The sequence below is a fragment of the Setaria italica genome, chromosome VII (genome assembly GCF_000263155.2).
Source record: "Setaria italica strain Yugu1 chromosome VII, Setaria_italica_v2.0, whole genome shotgun sequence".
Classification (NCBI taxonomy): Eukaryota; Viridiplantae; Streptophyta; class Magnoliopsida; order Poales; family Poaceae; genus Setaria; species Setaria italica.
Window position 1 is genome coordinate 30,980,158 of NC_028456.1, and position 17,485 is coordinate 30,997,642.

Here is a 17,485-nt window from a genome sequence, read left to right on the forward strand (position 1 = left end):
GTACCAACTTCTATTATATGTCTACTAGTTTAGTAATGAATTTATATAGAAATAAATGTATCAATTTATACAAAGATTGTGTAACAACTCATGTGCAAAGAATAGTATGTATAGAGACAATGTGTTTACTTATGTAGATAGTTCATAGAGAGACAATATAATGGAGGATAAAAATTATTTTAAGCAATTTATCTCATATTATGTTGAGAGGTTTATACATAAGTTGTCACGCACCTAATACATAAGTAGCTACTGTACTTTCAATATAAATTGCTAGATTATAAAAACTATTCCAAAACATATATAACATGGGTCTTGTTTTATAGATCTTATCGTAAAAAAACACGGTGGTGCGATCAGAATTAAAAATGAACAATTCATGAGAAAATTATCGCATTTTATAGAAGTAAAATTTAAAAAGATTCTCGTGGGTGATGGTCCATCTCCCAACCGCCGGACTACAGGCCCTGCAGGTCGCGCGCTCGCGCATTGGTGCGACCCGACGCTCCTTAGCTTTTTCCTTGGGGCAGTGATTCCATTGCACGCTCTGTCTGAGCTGGCGTATCGTCCTGGTATATTAGTCCCGAATCGTTTTGTTACGTTCAAGAAACCGGCCTTTCGCGATGCGTTTTCGGGTTTTTTTTTTTTTTTGTCGCAACCACACATTGCCTCAGTTCGTCGCTGGTACGAGCGCGAGGCGCACGGAATCGTTCCGTTTCGGTCTCTCTTCTCGCAGTGGAATTTGGGCCTGGCGTGCAATTGGGCTGGGATTTTAGCCCATCTGTCGATCGTCGCGTGGAGGCTACTATACATACAGTACACGTACACGCGTATGACAACGACATTAGTACCGTATCGTTGTCCTACTCTCAGCGAACCAGGCTCAAATAAGCGCGTCGCGGCCCACCATTCGGGGTTGGTAGGAGGGCAAAGATGGGCCTGAGCAGACGTTGTTAAAAGCGCGGCCCGGGTTGGACCAGTAGTGGGCTCTCTTGTGGCCCATTTCGATGACGGACACCCGAAACTAATGGGCCCCTCCCACGCAGCTGGCTGGGCTCCTGCCGTGGAGCCTGCTTTACGTGGGGCAGCGTTGGTCTCGGCCCACCACCCCTCCTTCCAACTCCACCCCCCAAATTTTTTGTTTTTCCTACCAGACTCTGTGTGATACATTACATGATTATGCACCCATCACATGTTAGAGATCTCTCTTCCTCTAAAAAATACATGTTATAGATCTCTTCGTTCATTGTTGGTATAGATGCTACAATTCAGAAAGGATCGCAAGTCATTTCCTTTTCAGTTAAACTACTTCATCAGGATGCTACAGATGACTGCTGCAGGCAGTCGTTCGTTGTCACAGCTTAATTTTGTAATGTTGTCACAGGAGGGGATCTGCGCATCACTCAGCTCGACTCCTCTTCATTATCTTGGCAATTGACGAGTTTGAGGCACCTTGGTCACCGTGAGACTTTTTTCTCCGTGACATGTTTGAGGGTTTCCCTCTTGAAGGGTTGGAATCAAGGCGACTCGACGCATAAGCTTCTCCCATCCTCTTTCTGCACTCTTTGCTTGCAGTCTCATGATCAACCACTGTAAAACCAAAAGAGTGTTCAAAGGTGCATTAATTATTTCTAACTACGTCTTCAGATAGTGTTCCTTTTACCTGGTTTCGGGTAGTCTTTGCCAATAATACATTTGGCTTTCTTCTGGATGCTAAGGGGAGCAGTCCAAGGCTCGTAAATGTACTCCCTCGGCATGTCTAAATTAATAGAATATAGCATTGTGCAAAAGAAAAATGTTTCGTTCTCTTTGTCCAAAAAAAATGCTTTCTTCCGAGTTCTGACTTCAGAAGTACCTTTCAGCGCTGGAATGAAATGTCTGATGTAGTTCCCATTAGGATCATACTTCTTTCCAAATGTAATGGGGGAGTAAATTCTGTGGTACTGTTTTATAAGATTGAAGTAAAGTAAGCAAACTATTAGGCTGAACAAAAATGTCCATAACCAATGCCATCTGAAGGATATGCGTTGTCTAACCTGATAGAAGAAGGATGAGCAAGACAACCACAGCCAATTGCCATTGTTAATGGCCCAGTCAGAGTCAATCAGTAGCCTTTCAAAGACATCACGACCTTTCTCCCAGTGGATAAACTTTAAACGGAAAGTTAAGAAGTTCGTCATGAGAAACACCAGGTAGATTGGAATTAGGCTTTGAAAATTACTTTAGGTGCATAATGTCATTGTCCACAAATCTTTAAAAAATGTCAATGTCCTTATAAAAATTTGTTATGCAACTAAATGGTTTTAAGATTCCACCAGCACAATACTCCAATGAATGGCTCATCAAAACAATCCAAAACCCATATTTTCTATTTGAAGAGATTAATGTAGCAAAATGGCCAATTCTCATGGACTTCCTTTTCCTTTAGAAAAATTACAAAGTTGCCAAAAGACCAAAATTTTAAAGTACGAACATGTATGTTCTATCAAGTAGGTTTAAGTAAAACTACGCAAAAAAAAGGGACCAAACTAGGCATAGAATTCCCAGCAGAGTTTCTTATCCGAAGCAAGTTTCATATATAATACCAGATCACCACGCGTCAGGAAACAAGCAACTGAATGGCGTGCAAGGTGATGCATCCAGCCCCACTTCCTCAGCTAGCAGACAGTACACGAAAAGAACATTATCACATAGACACATACTCTGGTAGTTATGTGTGCTGCAATTAAAGTAACAGAAAACAGAACAAGGAGCAAAGTGCCCTATTCTTGCAAAGTTCACTAGAGAGAACCTGAATCATGATAGCATCAATCCATGGATACCCTGTCCGGCTGTCTCTCCATGCAACAAATAGCTCCTCATTCTCACTCCATGGAATCTAAACTAAATGGGATTAAGTTACAGCTATGCTCGTGAAATGGCATCAGTGTATAAGATATGGTTCGAAGGAAGCAAACCTGCTTGCATATTTTGTTTCCTTTCATCTGATCAAAATTAGGAATCCCAAAAGACACTGTGTAGAAGAAGTCTCGCCACAGCAACTGTTACAAGAACAAGAGTCATGCACTCAGATCCACCTTATAATAAGTCGTGCAGCCTGATTTTTCCTTCAAGCCCAATAAATGCAATTACAAATCACCTGGCCTGTCAATGAAACAGGTGGTTTTGTATAATTTCTGACACTCCTGTAGACATCCCGAATGCAGTGGTAAAAATATCTGGACGACAGGCAGCCAAACTGCAACATGACAATCCGTCTCAACACTGCAATCTAAGATAAATGGGGAAGAACAACTACCTGCACCGGGTCAGTGACAAAACTCACCTTGAGATATGGTGACAAGACAGTTGTTGCAGGTTTGAGGAAGGCAGATGGGTCACCCTTAGGTTTCTCAAATTTGGCAACCCATTCCTACAGAAACAAGAGAAAATCACAGAGAGATCAATTGTACAAGCTTTAAAAAAAGAGATCAATTGTACAAACAGCTAACAGCTAACAAAAACCAATGGATGAATTGAATCAGGATATGCCATTCCAGAAGCACCCCACCTTATTTTCAATTGATTCTTTCATTCTCCTCAGAGCTTCTGTCTCACCTCCTCGGAATGGCGGAATCTCCTCCTGCAAATGGCCATCCAGCAGTTCAAGCCCCATCGAGCAGAAACTGAAATACTACTTCTTTGGACCAATCTTGACTCCGCTCGTACCTGGCTGATATCCCCATACCCAAGCTCCTCCACTGTGGGCACGGGCAACAACTCATACTCTCCCGTGTCTCCAACCGGTGGGAGTTCAGAGTACTCCTCCATAAGAGGCTCAGGTGGTTCCCCGGCAATGGCGATGAACGATTGGTACGTCAAAGGCGGCCGACCACCGTTCTGCAAATGGGCAAAACAAAAATCAGGTAAGCGGTGAACTCCAAACATTTGGCCCTGACTTCACTGGTAGTCTGGTACCCGCTAACGAGTGTATACTAAGAGTAAGAGTGTTCGAGCACGAGTACCTTGTTTATGATTTCTGCTGGGTCGAAGAGGGTGTGGCTGACCGGCGTGAACACCTCGATCCCCGAAGCCATCGCAAAATCCTACACGAAAAAAAAATCTTCATCGGATAAGAACTTGTAAGAAAACTACTCGAGATAAGCGATCATGAGCAGATGAGACTCACCGTGACTTTCTTGTCGCGGACCAGCGCGTACGGCTCAGTGTCGGACTCGAAGCACAGCTTGCCGATGTTCCACTGCGATGCAATTGTAAGTATGTGCGATGTACCCGATGGACGAAGAGAAAATCCGTTAAATTTGCATCGGGCGCGGTGGAGATGGGCGGATGCTTACGTCCTTGAGGGCGGCGCAGACGGCGTCGGCGACGTCGTCGCGGGCGCGGAGGAGGAGGAGGCGGGAGCCGAGGCGGCGGAGGCGGGCGTCGAGGTCGCCGAGGCTCTCGAGGAGGAAGCGGACGCGGGCGACCCCGGCGCGCGCGGAGCCCGGGGACGCCGCGGCGGGGTCCGGGCGGAGGTACCGCGGGTCGAGCACGAACACCGGGTACAACCGCCCGGCCCCGCGGCGGGCCGCGTCGAGCGCCGGGTTGTCGTGCACGCGCAGCCCCTTCCGGAACCACACCATCGCCGCCGCCGTCGCGGCGGTCGCGGCCTCCATCGCGGCGGGTGCTATTGCCTGGTTGGGCGTTGGGACGCTCGGAAAGTCAGAATTGGGGAATTTTGCCGGCGTCGGAGTGGAGAGAGGGCGCCGGCCGTTGATGGGCGACTGGGCGGCGGAGGTTTGAACAAGGGAGGTAACCGTAGCGAGTGGCGCGGGTACTGGCCACGTCGGTTTCCTTTTGGCCGTTCCAGTCGTGCCACACGGGATCCGGTGCGGCTACTTGGACTGCTAGGCCAGAGTGCGGCAGGCAAGAGGGAAAACAAAGCCAGCGTACTAGAACATTCACCTTCCCAAAACCGCAAAATTAATGTGTTGCAAGCTGTATCCATGCACCAGATTTAGGCAATGCAAGGTAACACGCTGAAAACAGCTCGGCTCCACAAGACAAAACACAAGTATACAAGCACACGTTACATAAAAAACAGTCGGTATTTGTCTAAAGAACATCCGGGGAAATGCAAAAGGAATAATGGCATCCAAGAACAAGATATTATTATGATTCTCATTTGATTCCACCGACGAATAGAAACCGTGCAACATGTTCTACAAAAACATATGCTAGGCACAGATTATTTGTCTGAAGACGACTGAACCGCATCCAAGATCATCATCCCAAACATATGCAACACTACTACAGCCATAACACCACCAGGGGCTCCTCAAGTATCAAAACGGCTTCTCTACCGACTACCAGTAGCAACTTAATTTTAACATAAAGTGCCGATGGATCGATCAACACCCAATGCCAAAAGGTAGTAAAAACATTTCACTGCCCCCTACTTCCCAGCAGAATCTGGGGAGCCATCTCCGTAGGAAACCAGGACTTGGGCTTGCAGACACCGAACGGGATCGGGATGGAGACGGGGACCGAGACTTCTCATCACTTGCACGCTTAGGAGACGGGGAATCCGGTGGGGACCGATCATGTGCTGGTGGTGGAGACCTTGATCGTGACCCGGACAGGCGGCTCCTGGAGACTGACCGTGCACGCTCACGGCTCACCGCGTGACCTTGGTTTCCCGGCAGGGGGCGAACGACTCCGTACAGGGCTTCTGCTGTAGCCACCTCCCCTTCGTCGCTCTCTGTGGACAGGGCTGCGTGAGGTGCTTCGGCTCCTCCTCCTGTACCTACTATGCCTCAAGTGGTAAAATAAAAGAAATCATGACATGGAACCAACTCAGAAATAATACCTTGAAATAAAATTTGATTCGATCATGCGTGTCATACATTTAAGTTAAATATCCACATAAAACTAGCACTTGTTCAGAATTTGGTTCAATGATGTGTGCATCACAAATAATACCAGAAGCTTGATATCCATAAAAAAAAAGACCAGTTGTTAAATTATCACATATAACACCAGTTCATTTACCTTGGTGATGATGGTCTGCCTCTGGCGGGAACCCCGGTAACCCATGTATCCACAGAAGGAGAAAAAATAATTGAAAAATCCAGAATAAATGAAGCAAAAGCTCAAACTTTGATTAAATTACCTGTCACGGTCACTTCTTCCACCATAGCGATGCGAGCGATCAGCAGAAGGTGAGCGATATTGTCTTGCAAATGAGTACCGCTGAGTAAAACCACGTCCCCGCCTTATGCGTTTTGGAGACCCATCAGGAGAGCCAGTCCTGGATGGGCTCCTCCCATTGTTTGGTGGTGGTGATATTGCCCTGCGAGGTGGACTGGGACTTCTGCTAGTGTTCCTGCGAGATCGACCACCTCTTACAGGGCTTCTGCTCACACTTCTTCTAGGTATTCTCACAGGGCTCCTGCTCAGGCTTCTACGTATATTCCTTCGGGGACTTCTGATCGGGCTTCTCCTGGCAGGCCTACGTGGGCTCCTTGAAAACCTAACAGGGCTCCGGCTAATGATCTATTTGCTATTGCTTTCTCGGTTGGCAGTTGGCACATATAGAGGCGGGAGATTATTTCCTTAACTTTTTTTAGGAAAATTATTTCCTTAACCTAACAGCTAGACACTCGAGGCGGGTCCTCCACGATGGCGCCGCCGCCGGTCGCTTCACCGGCGAGAAGAGGCCTCGTCGTTCGACACTCGAGGACGGGCCTCCTTGGCTGGTCCAGCTGCGAGGTCCTGCTGGTCAGCGTGGCGAGAGCTGCCGACATGGCCGGCCTGTGGCCGGGCGACCGCTGCACGCAGAGGAGGCCGATATGGATGCACCTCCGCAGCTCGGACAGGAGGTCGGCGTCGGAGTCGGAGCAAGGTCGCGGCACCGCCGGGTCGAGGAGGCCCATGATCCTGTGCTCTTCCCAGAGCTTCCATACCTGCAAAATCATTGCAAATTCAGCATGGTTACCTGAACAGATGCCAACGGAAAAGGACGTCGCGTGCTCACGTGCGAGAGGTGGCTTGGCTCGGCGCTGTTCCTCCGGCCGCTGACGACCTCGAGCAGCACGACGCCGAAGCTGAAGACGTCGCATTTCAGCGTCATGTCCCCGTCCTTGGCGTACTCCGGCGGCGCGTATCCCCTTCGTGCAACTTGCCCGTGTCAGTCGATGCTGAAGTTTAGCTGTGTACGCTCTGATGTCAAGAACAGAAGCTACTCACGGTGAAACCACTACAGTTTGCGTCCCTGTCTGATCGACACGGAACAGCTTCACCGTGCCGAAGTCTGCTATCCTAGGCTTCTATCGGCTGTCCAGAAGCACATTGGACGGCTTAAGATCTCGGTGGATCACGATCTCGCCTGTCCCCTCATGAAGGTAGCAGACGCCTCGAGCGATTCCATGGATGATCTCCAACCTCGTCGGCCAACTCAATGAAGCACGAACGCTGAGTTTTCCTGTCAGTTCCAGTTTTTGAAGCAATGAAGTTTCAAGGTGTGTAGCAATGATACATCAAGAAATGCAGGGTCAGTGCGTGGGGTGTTACAGTAGAGATTCAGGCTCCTGTTCTGCATGTACTCGTACACCAGCAGCCGCTCGTTGCCCTGGTCGCAGAACGCGAGGAGCCGGACGAGGTTGTCGTGCCGGAGCTTGGACATGACCGCCACTTCCCTCGGGAAATCGTCCAGGACTCTGTTTGGCAGGGATGAAAGCTTAAGCCTCTTCACGGCGACCTTTCTCCCAGGTAGTCCTCCGGCCAGAGGATGATCATTCGGTAGCTGACCCTGCAAACAGTCAGCTGGAGATGTGTTACACAATGCAGATTTGAATTTGAAAAATGCGTTCTCTGGTCTTTTGGACAAAATCAGCACAAGTGTTTGCAGACCTCATAGACGATGCCGAAGGCGCCTTCGCCGATCACATTCGTTTTGGAGAAATTCCCTGTGGCCTTCTCTACGGTGGCCAACAGCCGCAGCATCCAGAGGCTTGTGTGCTTCCACATCAGCAACGCCATTATTTCGAGATATACTTGTGCGAGACGCCAAGTTTTGTGTCTCATGTTCCTGCAGATAATGAAGGCTACAGAAAGAAAAATGGCCGCAACGGCGCAAACAACAGATATGGCTGCGATGACGGCCGCACTTATCCTCCTGGTCCTGGCATCATCTTCTGAGGAGAGTTGACAGAAGCATGGCTCAATTGCCAGAGCTGAGGTTTCCCAGGAAGAATGAACATGCCAACACTTCAGAACTTTTTACGCTGACATACCTACTTCAGACTTGGCGAGCCTAAGGTAGAGGTCCTGCCCTTTGTCCGTGTACCGGACGTCGACAATGTCATGGGTCCAGATGATGCGTCCACTGCCAGCACCACCTCCTCGGATGTCCGCGGCGGCGTAGGCCACGCACGAACAGTTTGCGAGGCACCTCGCGCTGCACTCCTCCACCGACGCGTTGTGCGTGTCGGGCAGCTTCACATTCCTAACGATCACGAACCCGTCCGTCGTCGTCGTCCCATTGCCGCAGTCCAGCGGCACGTTCCGCCGGCACCCGCCGGAGGCCTCCCTCATGCGCCACGCCGACGGCGACGCAGGGCCGAACCCCTTGGCGCAGCCGCAGAACGACGTGGACGCGGCGTTGACGTTGCACAGGCCGAACGGCCCGCACCTGGCGTAGGCGTCGCACACGTCCCGCGGCGTGCTGTAGAAGGTCTTCCACGCCCGGCTGCTGGGGTCCCAGACCAGGGGCTGGATCGCGCCGTCCTCGGTCACCACGAGCAGGGAGAAGGGCGCGCCGGCCTTGGCGTGGTAGCCGTAGGTGACCTCGCCGGGGCTCGCCGTCACCTAGTACGCGAACATGTCGGCGTACGACCGCATCTCGGGCACGCCGTTGAACCAAAGGGCGTTCCACGGGCCCGTACGGTACTTCTTCGCGCCGCCGTGCCACACGACGTTCTCCGGAAGCCCGGCCGTCTGTGTCCCTCGCCGGTATGGCCCGGGGGCCGGGTCGTTGGCCGACCGCCACGACGTGAGGTACCACTCGGCTCCGGTCCACAGATTCTTGCCGGTCTTCATGCCGGGCAGCAAGGTGTTCGACGGATGGTCGAACGACTGCCACAGGACGGCGCTGCTGTTCCGGTGGCGGAGGACGACCAGGTTGCCGGAATGCAGCAGCCGCGCCACCGCCGAAGCGGCGCCGACCGAGTTCGAGGACCAGACGACCTGCCCGGAGCCGTCTAGAAGGAAGAGCCTCCCGGTGTCGCCGAGCACCAGCACGCCGGAGGTGTCATTGAGAGGCCGTTCCCGGTTGGCCACCCAGCACACGGCGGTCTCCGAGACGGAGAACCATATCCAAGGTACCTCCGGGTGGTCACTCCAGGAGAGAAGAAACCCAGCGTGAAGAACCCACCGGACGAGACGAGCGTCTCGCCGTCGGTGATGTTGCGGCCGTGGTCGAACATGTCGGAAATGCAGGCGGCTGGTGTTCCGAGAAGGAACAGAGACAGAGATAGGAAGACGAGGACATGGCTGGCCATTAAGCTCGTGATCGACGGATAGGTGTTTCCTGCTCTTGATGAGCAACAAGGTCATACGGCATTGACTGCTGATATATACGTATGATCCAACATGCTTTACTACTCTCGAGTTACGATCTCGAATTCTAGGAGCTGGCGGAATATAGGCCCCGTTTGGTAGGGTTTCTCAAAGTGCTTCTCCACCGGCTTTTGATGAAGCCCTACCAAAGGATCAATTTCAAAACGGCTTCACCACCAAAGCCGAGGAGAAGCGGCAAAACGGCTTACACTAGAGAGGAGAAGCCGAAAAAAGTGGCTTCACCGGCTTCTCCTCTCTCTCCAAGCATTAAGTGATCATAAAATTACATATATTGCCATTGAGAAGCCGTTTTACCAAACGTTTTGCAAAATGGCTTCAGCTTCACTAAAAAGACCACTCCACCGAAGAAGCCGAAGCCGAAGCCGTTTTATGAGAAGCCGAAGCTCTACCAAACGGGACCATAGTAATGAGAGTTGTCCATGGATTGGCGGGAAAGTTAAAGGGGCCTTTGGTAGGGCTCTGGCCTCTGGCTCCGGCTTTTGCACCGGCTTCAGGCCAAACCCTACCAAACGGCTGAGTTGAAAAGGGCTTCACAGGAGAAGCCGGTGTGAAGAAGCCGGTCATCAAATTGAACTGAGCAGCGTGAGCCATAAAATTAGGCCCTTGTTTACTTCCCTCCAAACTTCCAACTTTGACACTATGCAAAAAGAAGATTATCCATCACATCAAACTTGCGGTACATGCATGGAGTACTAAATGTAGACGAAATCAAAAACTAATTGCACAGTTTTGCATGGAGTACTAAATGTAGACGAAATCAAAAACTAATTGCACAGTTTTGTTGTACTTTGCGAGACGAATCTTTTGAGCCAAATTAGTCAATATTTGGACAATAATTCACAAATACAAACGAAACGCTACAGTATCGCATTTATGGCAAAATGCCAATTTGGCACCTCCCAACTTGGGAAGTAAACAAGGCCTAGCTTTCCCCGGCTTCTCCTCTTCCCCACACAGCCATGTGCTTTAACTTTGCCCCTCAAGTTCGTCGAAACTACTGCAAAATTGCCACTCCCCTTACCTTCTCTCCGCGACGCTGGTGACGACACCGGGCTCGGGAAGGACCAACGTCGGGGCGGCGCGGCAGCTCGCTCGCGGTGCTGCCGGTGCGCTGGTGGTGGCGCAGGCCGACGGTAGGCGGAGGAGCAGCGGGACAGCGCCGCCGCGCACGGCGCACCGGCGGCGGTGTATCGCGGGGACGACCGGTGGCCGCGTGGCCGCGCGAGGCGGTCTGACGGCGGCGTGGTTGCCGCACCGGCGGCGGAGCGGACCGGCTGCTGGAGCTCCTAGGCGGGCGAGCTCGAGGTCCCCAGGCTGCCGCGCGAGCATCGAACGTAACGGGTGCCAGTGAAGTCAACGAAGGAGATAAAGCACGCTCGGCAAAAACAGAAATAGGAAAAAAGGCATGTTGGGAAGGGCCGAAGGGGATAAGGCACACCCGGCAAAAAAAAAAAGGCGTAAGGAAAAAAATAGTAGATGGAATAAAAGAACGATGGAAAAGAAAAAAAGGAATGAAAAAGTATATGTTCTTATTTTGGACATTTCATCTTTCTATCAACCTCAAACTAACTTCGAGAAGCCAATCACAAATATTTTTCAATAGAATGAGCCGGAGCCATAAAAACCGCTTGATGAGTCGAAGCCGAAGTCATTTTAGTACAAGCCGAAGTCCTGCCAAAGAGGTTGACAATGACCTCTATGTTTAAGCTGCTGATGGTTATCCAGTGAGTTGAAAAGGAGGAAGACTGTACGAATTTAAGTTTGTGAACAGAGAAGGTAATACAGGTCGTACCACACCAATTATGAGTTCACCACATACAATGGCCAATCTTCCACTAAATTACAGTCTACGCGCAAAGTATTTCTTTTTTTTTTCAATCTCTGTGCTGTGACTACTGACTACAAGTACTGAATGCCTTCTGATCCAAGGCATATGCAACTTTACCATTTTTGCGAGCACCAATGTTTTGACTTCGCTCATTCATATAACTATGCAGATACAATACAAAGATAAGTAAGATAGGGAAAGTAAGACCAACAGATGAAACCAGTGCCTGGTTTGGCCTTCGCCTTTCTTTTTCATTTTTTTGTATTTTTTATTGAGAAAGATAAAAACAGATAAATTCATTTGGTCAGACTAGGCCCAAGCATCACATTCGATCCACACAAAAACAGCAGGATACCAGTTCACAAGAACCTCATACGATTTAAAACATTCACACATATATATACAATAAAAAATCCCAAATACACAATATACCCCGAATACTATCTCTTGGACTAAGTATTTCGTACAAATACAAACTTAATTAGTAATAGGAAGGATGAAGGAAGAGTAGGGAAACAACAAATCTAGCGATACAATGCAAGGCCATATGGACAATACGGTATGAAACTTCAGCAGCCTGAAATAGCGAGACTATCTGCCCTGAAGGTCCGTGTAGGTTAGTTGATTATCTGATCCAGTATAGTTGTCATCTGCAGCAAGACGAGGAACCCTTCCAACAAAAAATGCAGCTTGCTTTGGAGATGGAATTGTGACATCACCACTCAGCATCCTGAGAACTATGGACATGGTTGGCCTTTCACCTGGTAACTCCTGAACACACAAGAGACCCACCTGAATGCATCTGCAGACTTCATCATAAGTGTATGTGGTGCCCATCAGTGGATCAATAAGCTCTGAGACACTGCCTTCCTTCCACAGGGTCCATGCCTGGAATACAAGTTGTGGATGAGAGATGGAAAGCAAAAAGCTGGTGATTATTTGCAAGTTTAACTAGAAGCCTTTCTCTTAATGAAATACGTGCTCAGACACGATGGCGAAAAAAAGTTTAACTAGAAGCAAGGTAAGGCGTAGGAGACAGTGCTATCTTACATAGCCCAAGAGGTTCATTGACCATTCTTCATCGACAAAAGAGCTGTTCCTCCTGCCGCTCACAATCTCTAGGATCAACACGCCAAAACTGAAGACGTCAGATTTCTCAGAGTATTTACCCTCCATCGCATACTCCGGGGAGATGTAGCCACTGCATTTCACAGATTTTAGCACATTAACTTCTGCCAGGTGATATAATGTCAACTAGAAGGGGAGCTAGTTTGTCTTTTATCTGAATAAAGCAGTAAGATTTGCAAGGTTGAATTGCAACTAGTAATAAGCAACACCAAACCAATCATTACAGAAGCAGATGAATACAATTCCATTTATACCATGGGACTCCCTGTTCAAATATACTGTACCCAGAAAAGAGAAAAACAGCCTTACTAGGTTCCAACGATTCGGCGAGTGAGGTCTTGAAGCTGGTGTTCACCGAAAATTCTAGCCATGCCAAAGTCGGATATTTTGGGGTTGAAATTATCATCTAGTAAAATATTGCTTGCTTTGAGATCCCTATGAATAATTTTCAGCCTGGAATCCTGATGAAGGTACAGTAACCCTCTTCCAATTCCCTGAATTATATTGTATCGTAATTTCCAACCTAATAAAGGCCTCTTACTTTCATCTGATAAATTTATAGAAAGTATTAAATGTTAACAGAAAAAATCAGTTACTGGCTTACTCTGCAAAATATGCATATATAATCAGAGCTGCAAGAAACAAACTGAAACTTACTGAAAATAAACGAGTCAAGACTCTTATTGGGCATGTATTCATACAGCATCATCTTCTCTTCTACATGAATACAACAACCAAAAAGCCTCACTAAGTTCCGGTGCTGCAACTTGGATAGAACCGTCACCTCATTCTTGAACTCTTCCAATCCCTGCCCGGAGCTTTTAGATAACCTCTTAATAGCAATTTCTTGGCCATCTGGTAGTATTCCCTGGAGATAGCATCATGTATCCACTATTATCCAGTTATTTACTTCATCGTATCACCAAGATGGCGAGAATTAATCAAACAATCAACCATATTACAACAGTTGGAGAAAATATTTGAATTATCCAACACTCCACCTTGTAAACTGAACCAAATCCACCTTCGCCAAGCTTGTCACTGAAATTGTTCGTTGCTGAATAAACAGTGCTGAACTCAACTAATGGTGAGCTCAGAATTGATCCTTTCACCGAATCATCTTCATATATGTTATCATCTGCAGCTGATGTTGATTTAGCTTTTCCAGCAGTCTGAAATGGTTTTTGTATTCTCCGCACACCTGCAATTTGGTGAAAAGTTCAACAAACCTACACTCTTTTTTTGGAGAATTCAACAAAACTACATAGCTATCCATGTAAATTGAACGACGACTGTTACATCTAAAAATCTGCTTCCATGGAAATTACGCTGATACAAATGGTTATATTAAATATCAACCTGCAAATTTCACAATCTGAGCAACAATAGGATTTGAAAAGTCTCAGTTATGATGATACAAAAAGGAAACATCTTATCATACAATTTCATTCAAGAAGCTGACAAAAATAATGAGGTTATTGATTCATTGTCAATTTTGGACAGAGCTTCATAAGAAACAGATAAAAAGAAAGAAAAGGAAGAAGACTGAAGAAAAAATGAAAGTCCAGAACTCGAGATGCATGTAAGAAAAAGGCAGAAAACATCATATACCTATTTGCTTGATGATGTGCCTCTTCAGGAAACCAAACACGCAGAAATGCATGATGCCAATCTGTGAAGCTAGTACCAAACTACCAATACACTCAACTGATCAAGCTTTTATGCTCTGTGGATACGAATGCTCGTCAAACAGGAAATTTCGTGACTTTTGCAAGCCAATGAATCGCTAATGCTCCCTGTAAACAGAAGCACTTAGTCAACTAGATCATGTCGTCTGATGATTAAAAAAACAAAACCAGTAGTTTCATATGACGATGGCAGTGGAACATGATGCTATTAGAATAGGATTTCTCTTGTTTGACATCTTGGCTTAGACGAAAATTCTGAAGAGTCTGTACTTGTTTATGTTATCAAATTTGACTATTGCGATATGGCACCATATGTCGATGCCACCGGGGAACGCGTATCTTGTTATAGAAGTAAAGAAGACCATATTTTATTTGTAAACAACGTCAACAGTAGTGTTAAGAGTTAAAGACAGAGTTTTGATAGGGACAGACACAACAAACCAGTATCAAGCAACAACAAAGCTGGGATCACCCCAGTGGCCAGCTCTGGATGACCAACTCTGAAAATTCAGACGCGGAATGTGTATGCCTTGCAGCAATAATGGACCATCAGGGTCACACATTGCTGATAAGACACCAAATTTCGACAAACTATCCATTCTCCTCACTCTTCATGCCTGCAGGGGGAGGATCAGATTAAATGCAACAGATTTTGAGAAATATAATTCTGTGCAAATGGTTGGTTGAAATAGGCTACCTTGTTACCGATGGCTCATTTGCCGTTTCTCCGGCCGGGCGGTGGCCAGCCGGCGGCCACGTCTTCGCGCTCGGTGTTGCGCCGCCGCCTCCCTCGTCATCGCCGGCTAGGTCTCCGGCGGGCCGTGGGCGAGGCGAGTGCCCGTGTGGATTAGGCCTCGAACGAAGCCGGGCCACGATGACGGGTTTCTTGGCCCATTGTACAAAGGACGCGGGATGGCCCAGCTTTTCGTAGGGCCCAATTGTTCCCGATGTCCATGTTGCTATGTCGATTTGGATCATAATGGGCCAGTAAATCTGCTTTTGAGAACGAATTCGCGAGGGAGGATGCGATCCGGAAATCCTATTCATCTTCCGCGAGATTTTTTCTCCCTCACCTTCCAGCATTTGAGATTCATGCAAAATAACTCGTACCGTTGAATTCCACAGACCCTAACACACATCACCCTACTTCCAGCCTCCTCCACTCCCGCCGCCCCAGCCTCCTCCACTCCCGTTGTCGGCCGTCGCCTCACCCTACCCCCCGCTGCACCGTCACGACCTCGTGCGCCGCCACCCCTGCAGCACGGTCCCATCACAGCGCGCACCGCTCGCTGGTGCCGGAGAAGAAAGATCCAAAAAAAATGTTATGTTCAACTTTAAAAAAAATGTTGGCTGAACTTTATCGAAAAATATTGGTTCAACTTTTCTTTCAAAAATATTGGTTCAACTTTTGTCGGAAAAATGTTGGTTCATCTTTTTCTTCAAAAATGTTGATTCAACATTTCTCTGTTGGTTCAACAATTCTCATCCAACATTTTTTTCATTCCCACGCTGGTTCACCTAAGGCTCCAACAGAACGGGATAATTAGCCAGCTAGTGCAGGCAATAGTTATAGCTAATGGGCTTAATTGGACTTTATAGTTTCAATTCGTATCTATGAGCCTTGGATCCTACCAACAAAAAAACACACGTGCACTGCTCCCTCCCCAGTTCCCCAGTAGCAGCGGTCAGTGGCAGTAGTGAACTGTGAGAGGGTGGGAACTGATAGACTGACAGCGAGAGGTCAGGAAACTTTGCGTGTTTGATTGAAAACGTAGGATCAAATGTGAAACAACTAATCCATTTTATTTCGACGATCCAAACGGAATGATCCATCACCATCCCTATCTCTTACGAGCACATAGCTAGTGCAGCAACGAAGAACGCGTGACGATTCTATGAACATCTCATCTCTTTATTATTGCAAGTGGAGATATACTACCCCTCATCCATGTGCTCACTAACATAGTTGTGGATCCACCTACTACATTTTTCATCAAACCAAGGTTTACCGTCTGCCTAGCGCAAAACCACAAGGGATCTCGTTCTCGTTTGCCGTGGCTCCGGGGCGGTGCTGGCGGGTCAACCTGGAAGTTTGGATGAGACCGTGGCATGATGAGCTCATGTACGTAGTAGCTATTTCGTCCTCGAACGATCTGAAGAAATCGTTCAACAGGTGGACGACGTTTTCTCCGCCTGGTAAACGCGATTTCCGGGCCTTCATAGTTCAACGGAGTTTAACGCGCCTAAGCAAAAGCATCCGTGTGCGCGTGCCGTCTCGGTCGCCGCGCCACCCACCCCACTCTGACGGCGCTGCTGCGATTCGTCGTCGTACTCGTAAAGGCGCGTCGAGTCGCCAGATCAAACCGGTTGGAACTTGGAACTGACCGGAAACCCAATTCAGAGCCGAAGACGAAGAACAACCAGCCAGCCAGCTAGCTATAGGCGACACAAACCGATCGGAAGCCTTGGCGGCTTTCCACGCGCCAGAGGAGAGGACGCGTCCACTCCACCCGTTTCACACCACGGGGCAGGCACGGCGACGGCGTCTGGAATCTCTGGCGCGGCCCACTTGTCAGGTTCCAACGAGTGCGCGGCAGGCCGCGCCCACCACCAACCGACCACGCTTCCACTTGTCCTGGCGTCACCAGCGCTTCTGCGATCGAGATCACATGCCACTATTCAAACAAAAAAAAAATTGATCACATGCCACTTAGGTCAGCGACGAAAGGAAGGAATCGCTGGATGGATCAGCGGGGCCTTTTTTTTGTCTTTTGGATGTATGCGGTTGCGGCCGGTTATGGTGCTCCCTCCTCCGTCATCATCGACTATTCTACCATGGCGGCTCTCTCGATCCTGTAGTCTTGTGCGTGCGATGACAACGACTGCTTGGTCGCCGCGTCTGCAATTCTGCATGCGCGAGCAACTTTTCTTTTCTTCACGTTTTGCTTCTAGTAGATCGACAGTCGGTGGCAACTGCTACTTCTGACAGTGGATCTGGGTTTGTATTTTTTATAACTCTGGACCGTGTGTCCTCATGTAAAGAAACATTGGACGTTGCGTCCTCATCTCAAAAAAAGATTGGACATTGTGTCATCATCTAAAAAAGATTGGACATTGTGCCACTGCCAACAGCTAGTGGCAGGGTCTCCTGCTAGAGAGCGCTGCTACTCGAGCTTGAGCAGAATACTTGTGTCGCTATGCCTCCAATCGATATCTTCAG

The 17,485-nt window shown here is 48.3% G+C and overlaps 4 protein-coding genes across 4 annotated transcripts; all 4 read right to left on the reverse strand.

Annotated features, from left to right (window-relative positions):
* Nucleotides 1-1,208: 1,208 nt before the first annotated feature.
* LOC101769421 ((6-4)DNA photolyase) lies at nucleotides 1,209-4,757 on the reverse strand. The gene is made up of 14 exons (XM_004976890.2): nucleotides 4,338-4,757; nucleotides 4,169-4,240; nucleotides 4,005-4,085; nucleotides 3,709-3,879; nucleotides 3,551-3,622; nucleotides 3,326-3,412; nucleotides 3,140-3,238; nucleotides 2,958-3,041; nucleotides 2,792-2,878; nucleotides 2,586-2,657; nucleotides 2,037-2,150; nucleotides 1,856-1,943; nucleotides 1,664-1,759; nucleotides 1,209-1,590 (listed from the first exon to the last, which is right to left on the reverse strand). The coding sequence occupies exons 1-14, from the start codon at nucleotides 4,656-4,658 to the stop codon at nucleotides 1,400-1,402; spliced, it is 1,635 nt and encodes a 544-aa protein (XP_004976947.1). The 5' UTR covers nucleotides 4,659-4,757; the 3' UTR covers nucleotides 1,209-1,399.
* A 1,872-nt stretch (nucleotides 4,758-6,629) lies between these two features.
* LOC111257967 (putative receptor-like protein kinase At4g00960) lies at nucleotides 6,630-7,145 on the reverse strand. The gene is made up of 2 exons (XM_022828560.1): nucleotides 7,019-7,145; nucleotides 6,630-6,947 (listed from the first exon to the last, which is right to left on the reverse strand). Exons 1-2 carry the CDS (start codon nucleotides 7,112-7,114, stop codon nucleotides 6,630-6,632), a joined length of 414 nt encoding a protein of 137 aa, XP_022684295.1. The 5' UTR covers nucleotides 7,115-7,145.
* A 312-nt stretch (nucleotides 7,146-7,457) lies between these two features.
* Nucleotides 7,458-9,682, reverse strand: LOC105913527 (S-locus-specific glycoprotein S6). Its single transcript, XM_012847498.2, is given in 4 exon segments — nucleotides 7,458-7,792; nucleotides 7,894-8,177; nucleotides 8,277-9,356; nucleotides 9,359-9,682. Coding segments are annotated over 4 exon segments (1,872 nt in total). The 5' UTR covers nucleotides 9,543-9,682; the 3' UTR covers nucleotides 7,458-7,468.
* Nucleotides 9,683-11,801: 2,119 nt separating this feature from the next.
* On the reverse strand, nucleotides 11,802-14,397 carry LOC101770898 (G-type lectin S-receptor-like serine/threonine-protein kinase At1g11410). Its single transcript, XM_022828665.1, has 6 exons — nucleotides 14,189-14,397; nucleotides 13,579-13,778; nucleotides 13,235-13,445; nucleotides 12,887-13,124; nucleotides 12,500-12,650; nucleotides 11,802-12,337 (listed from the first exon to the last, which is right to left on the reverse strand). Exons 1-6 carry the CDS (start codon nucleotides 14,238-14,240, stop codon nucleotides 12,041-12,043), a joined length of 1,149 nt encoding a protein of 382 aa, XP_022684400.1. The 5' UTR covers nucleotides 14,241-14,397; the 3' UTR covers nucleotides 11,802-12,040.
* Between the last annotated feature and the right edge of the window lie 3,088 nt (nucleotides 14,398-17,485).

What these genes read in the sequence shown, in the direction of transcription:
- LOC101770898 (XM_022828665.1), bottom strand. Translation starts at nt 14,240, where the DNA reads ATGCATTTCTGCGTGTTTGGTTTCCTGAAGAGGCACATCATCAAGCAA. An exon ending in GCACATCATCAAGCAAATAG is followed by an intron (nt 13,779 to 14,188) that starts GTATATGATGTT and finishes ACCAAATTGCAG; the next exon opens with GTGTGCGGAGAATACAAAAA. An exon ending in CGCCGAATCGTTGGAACCTA is followed by an intron (nt 12,651 to 12,886) that starts GTAAGGCTGTTT and finishes TGTGAAATGCAG; the next exon opens with TGGCTACATCTCCCCGGAGT.
- LOC101769421 (XM_004976890.2), bottom strand. Translation starts at nt 4,658, where the DNA reads ATGGAGGCCGCGACCGCCGCGACGGCGGCGGCGATGGTGTGGTTCCGG. An exon ending in CAGCAGAAATCATAAACAAG is followed by an intron (nt 3,880 to 4,004) that starts GTACTCGTGCTC and finishes GCCCATTTGCAG; the next exon opens with AACGGTGGTCGGCCGCCTTT. An exon ending in GAAACAAAATATGCAAGCAG is followed by an intron (nt 2,879 to 2,957) that starts GTTTGCTTCCTT and finishes CATTTAGTTTAG; the next exon opens with ATTCCATGGAGTGAGAATGA.
- LOC111257967 (XM_022828560.1), bottom strand. Translation starts at nt 7,114, where the DNA reads ATGACGCTGAAATGCGACGTCTTCAGCTTCGGCGTCGTGCTGCTCGAG. An exon ending in AGCCAAGCCACCTCTCGCAC is followed by an intron (nt 6,948 to 7,018) that starts GTGAGCACGCGA and finishes ATGATTTTGCAG; the next exon opens with GTATGGAAGCTCTGGGAAGA.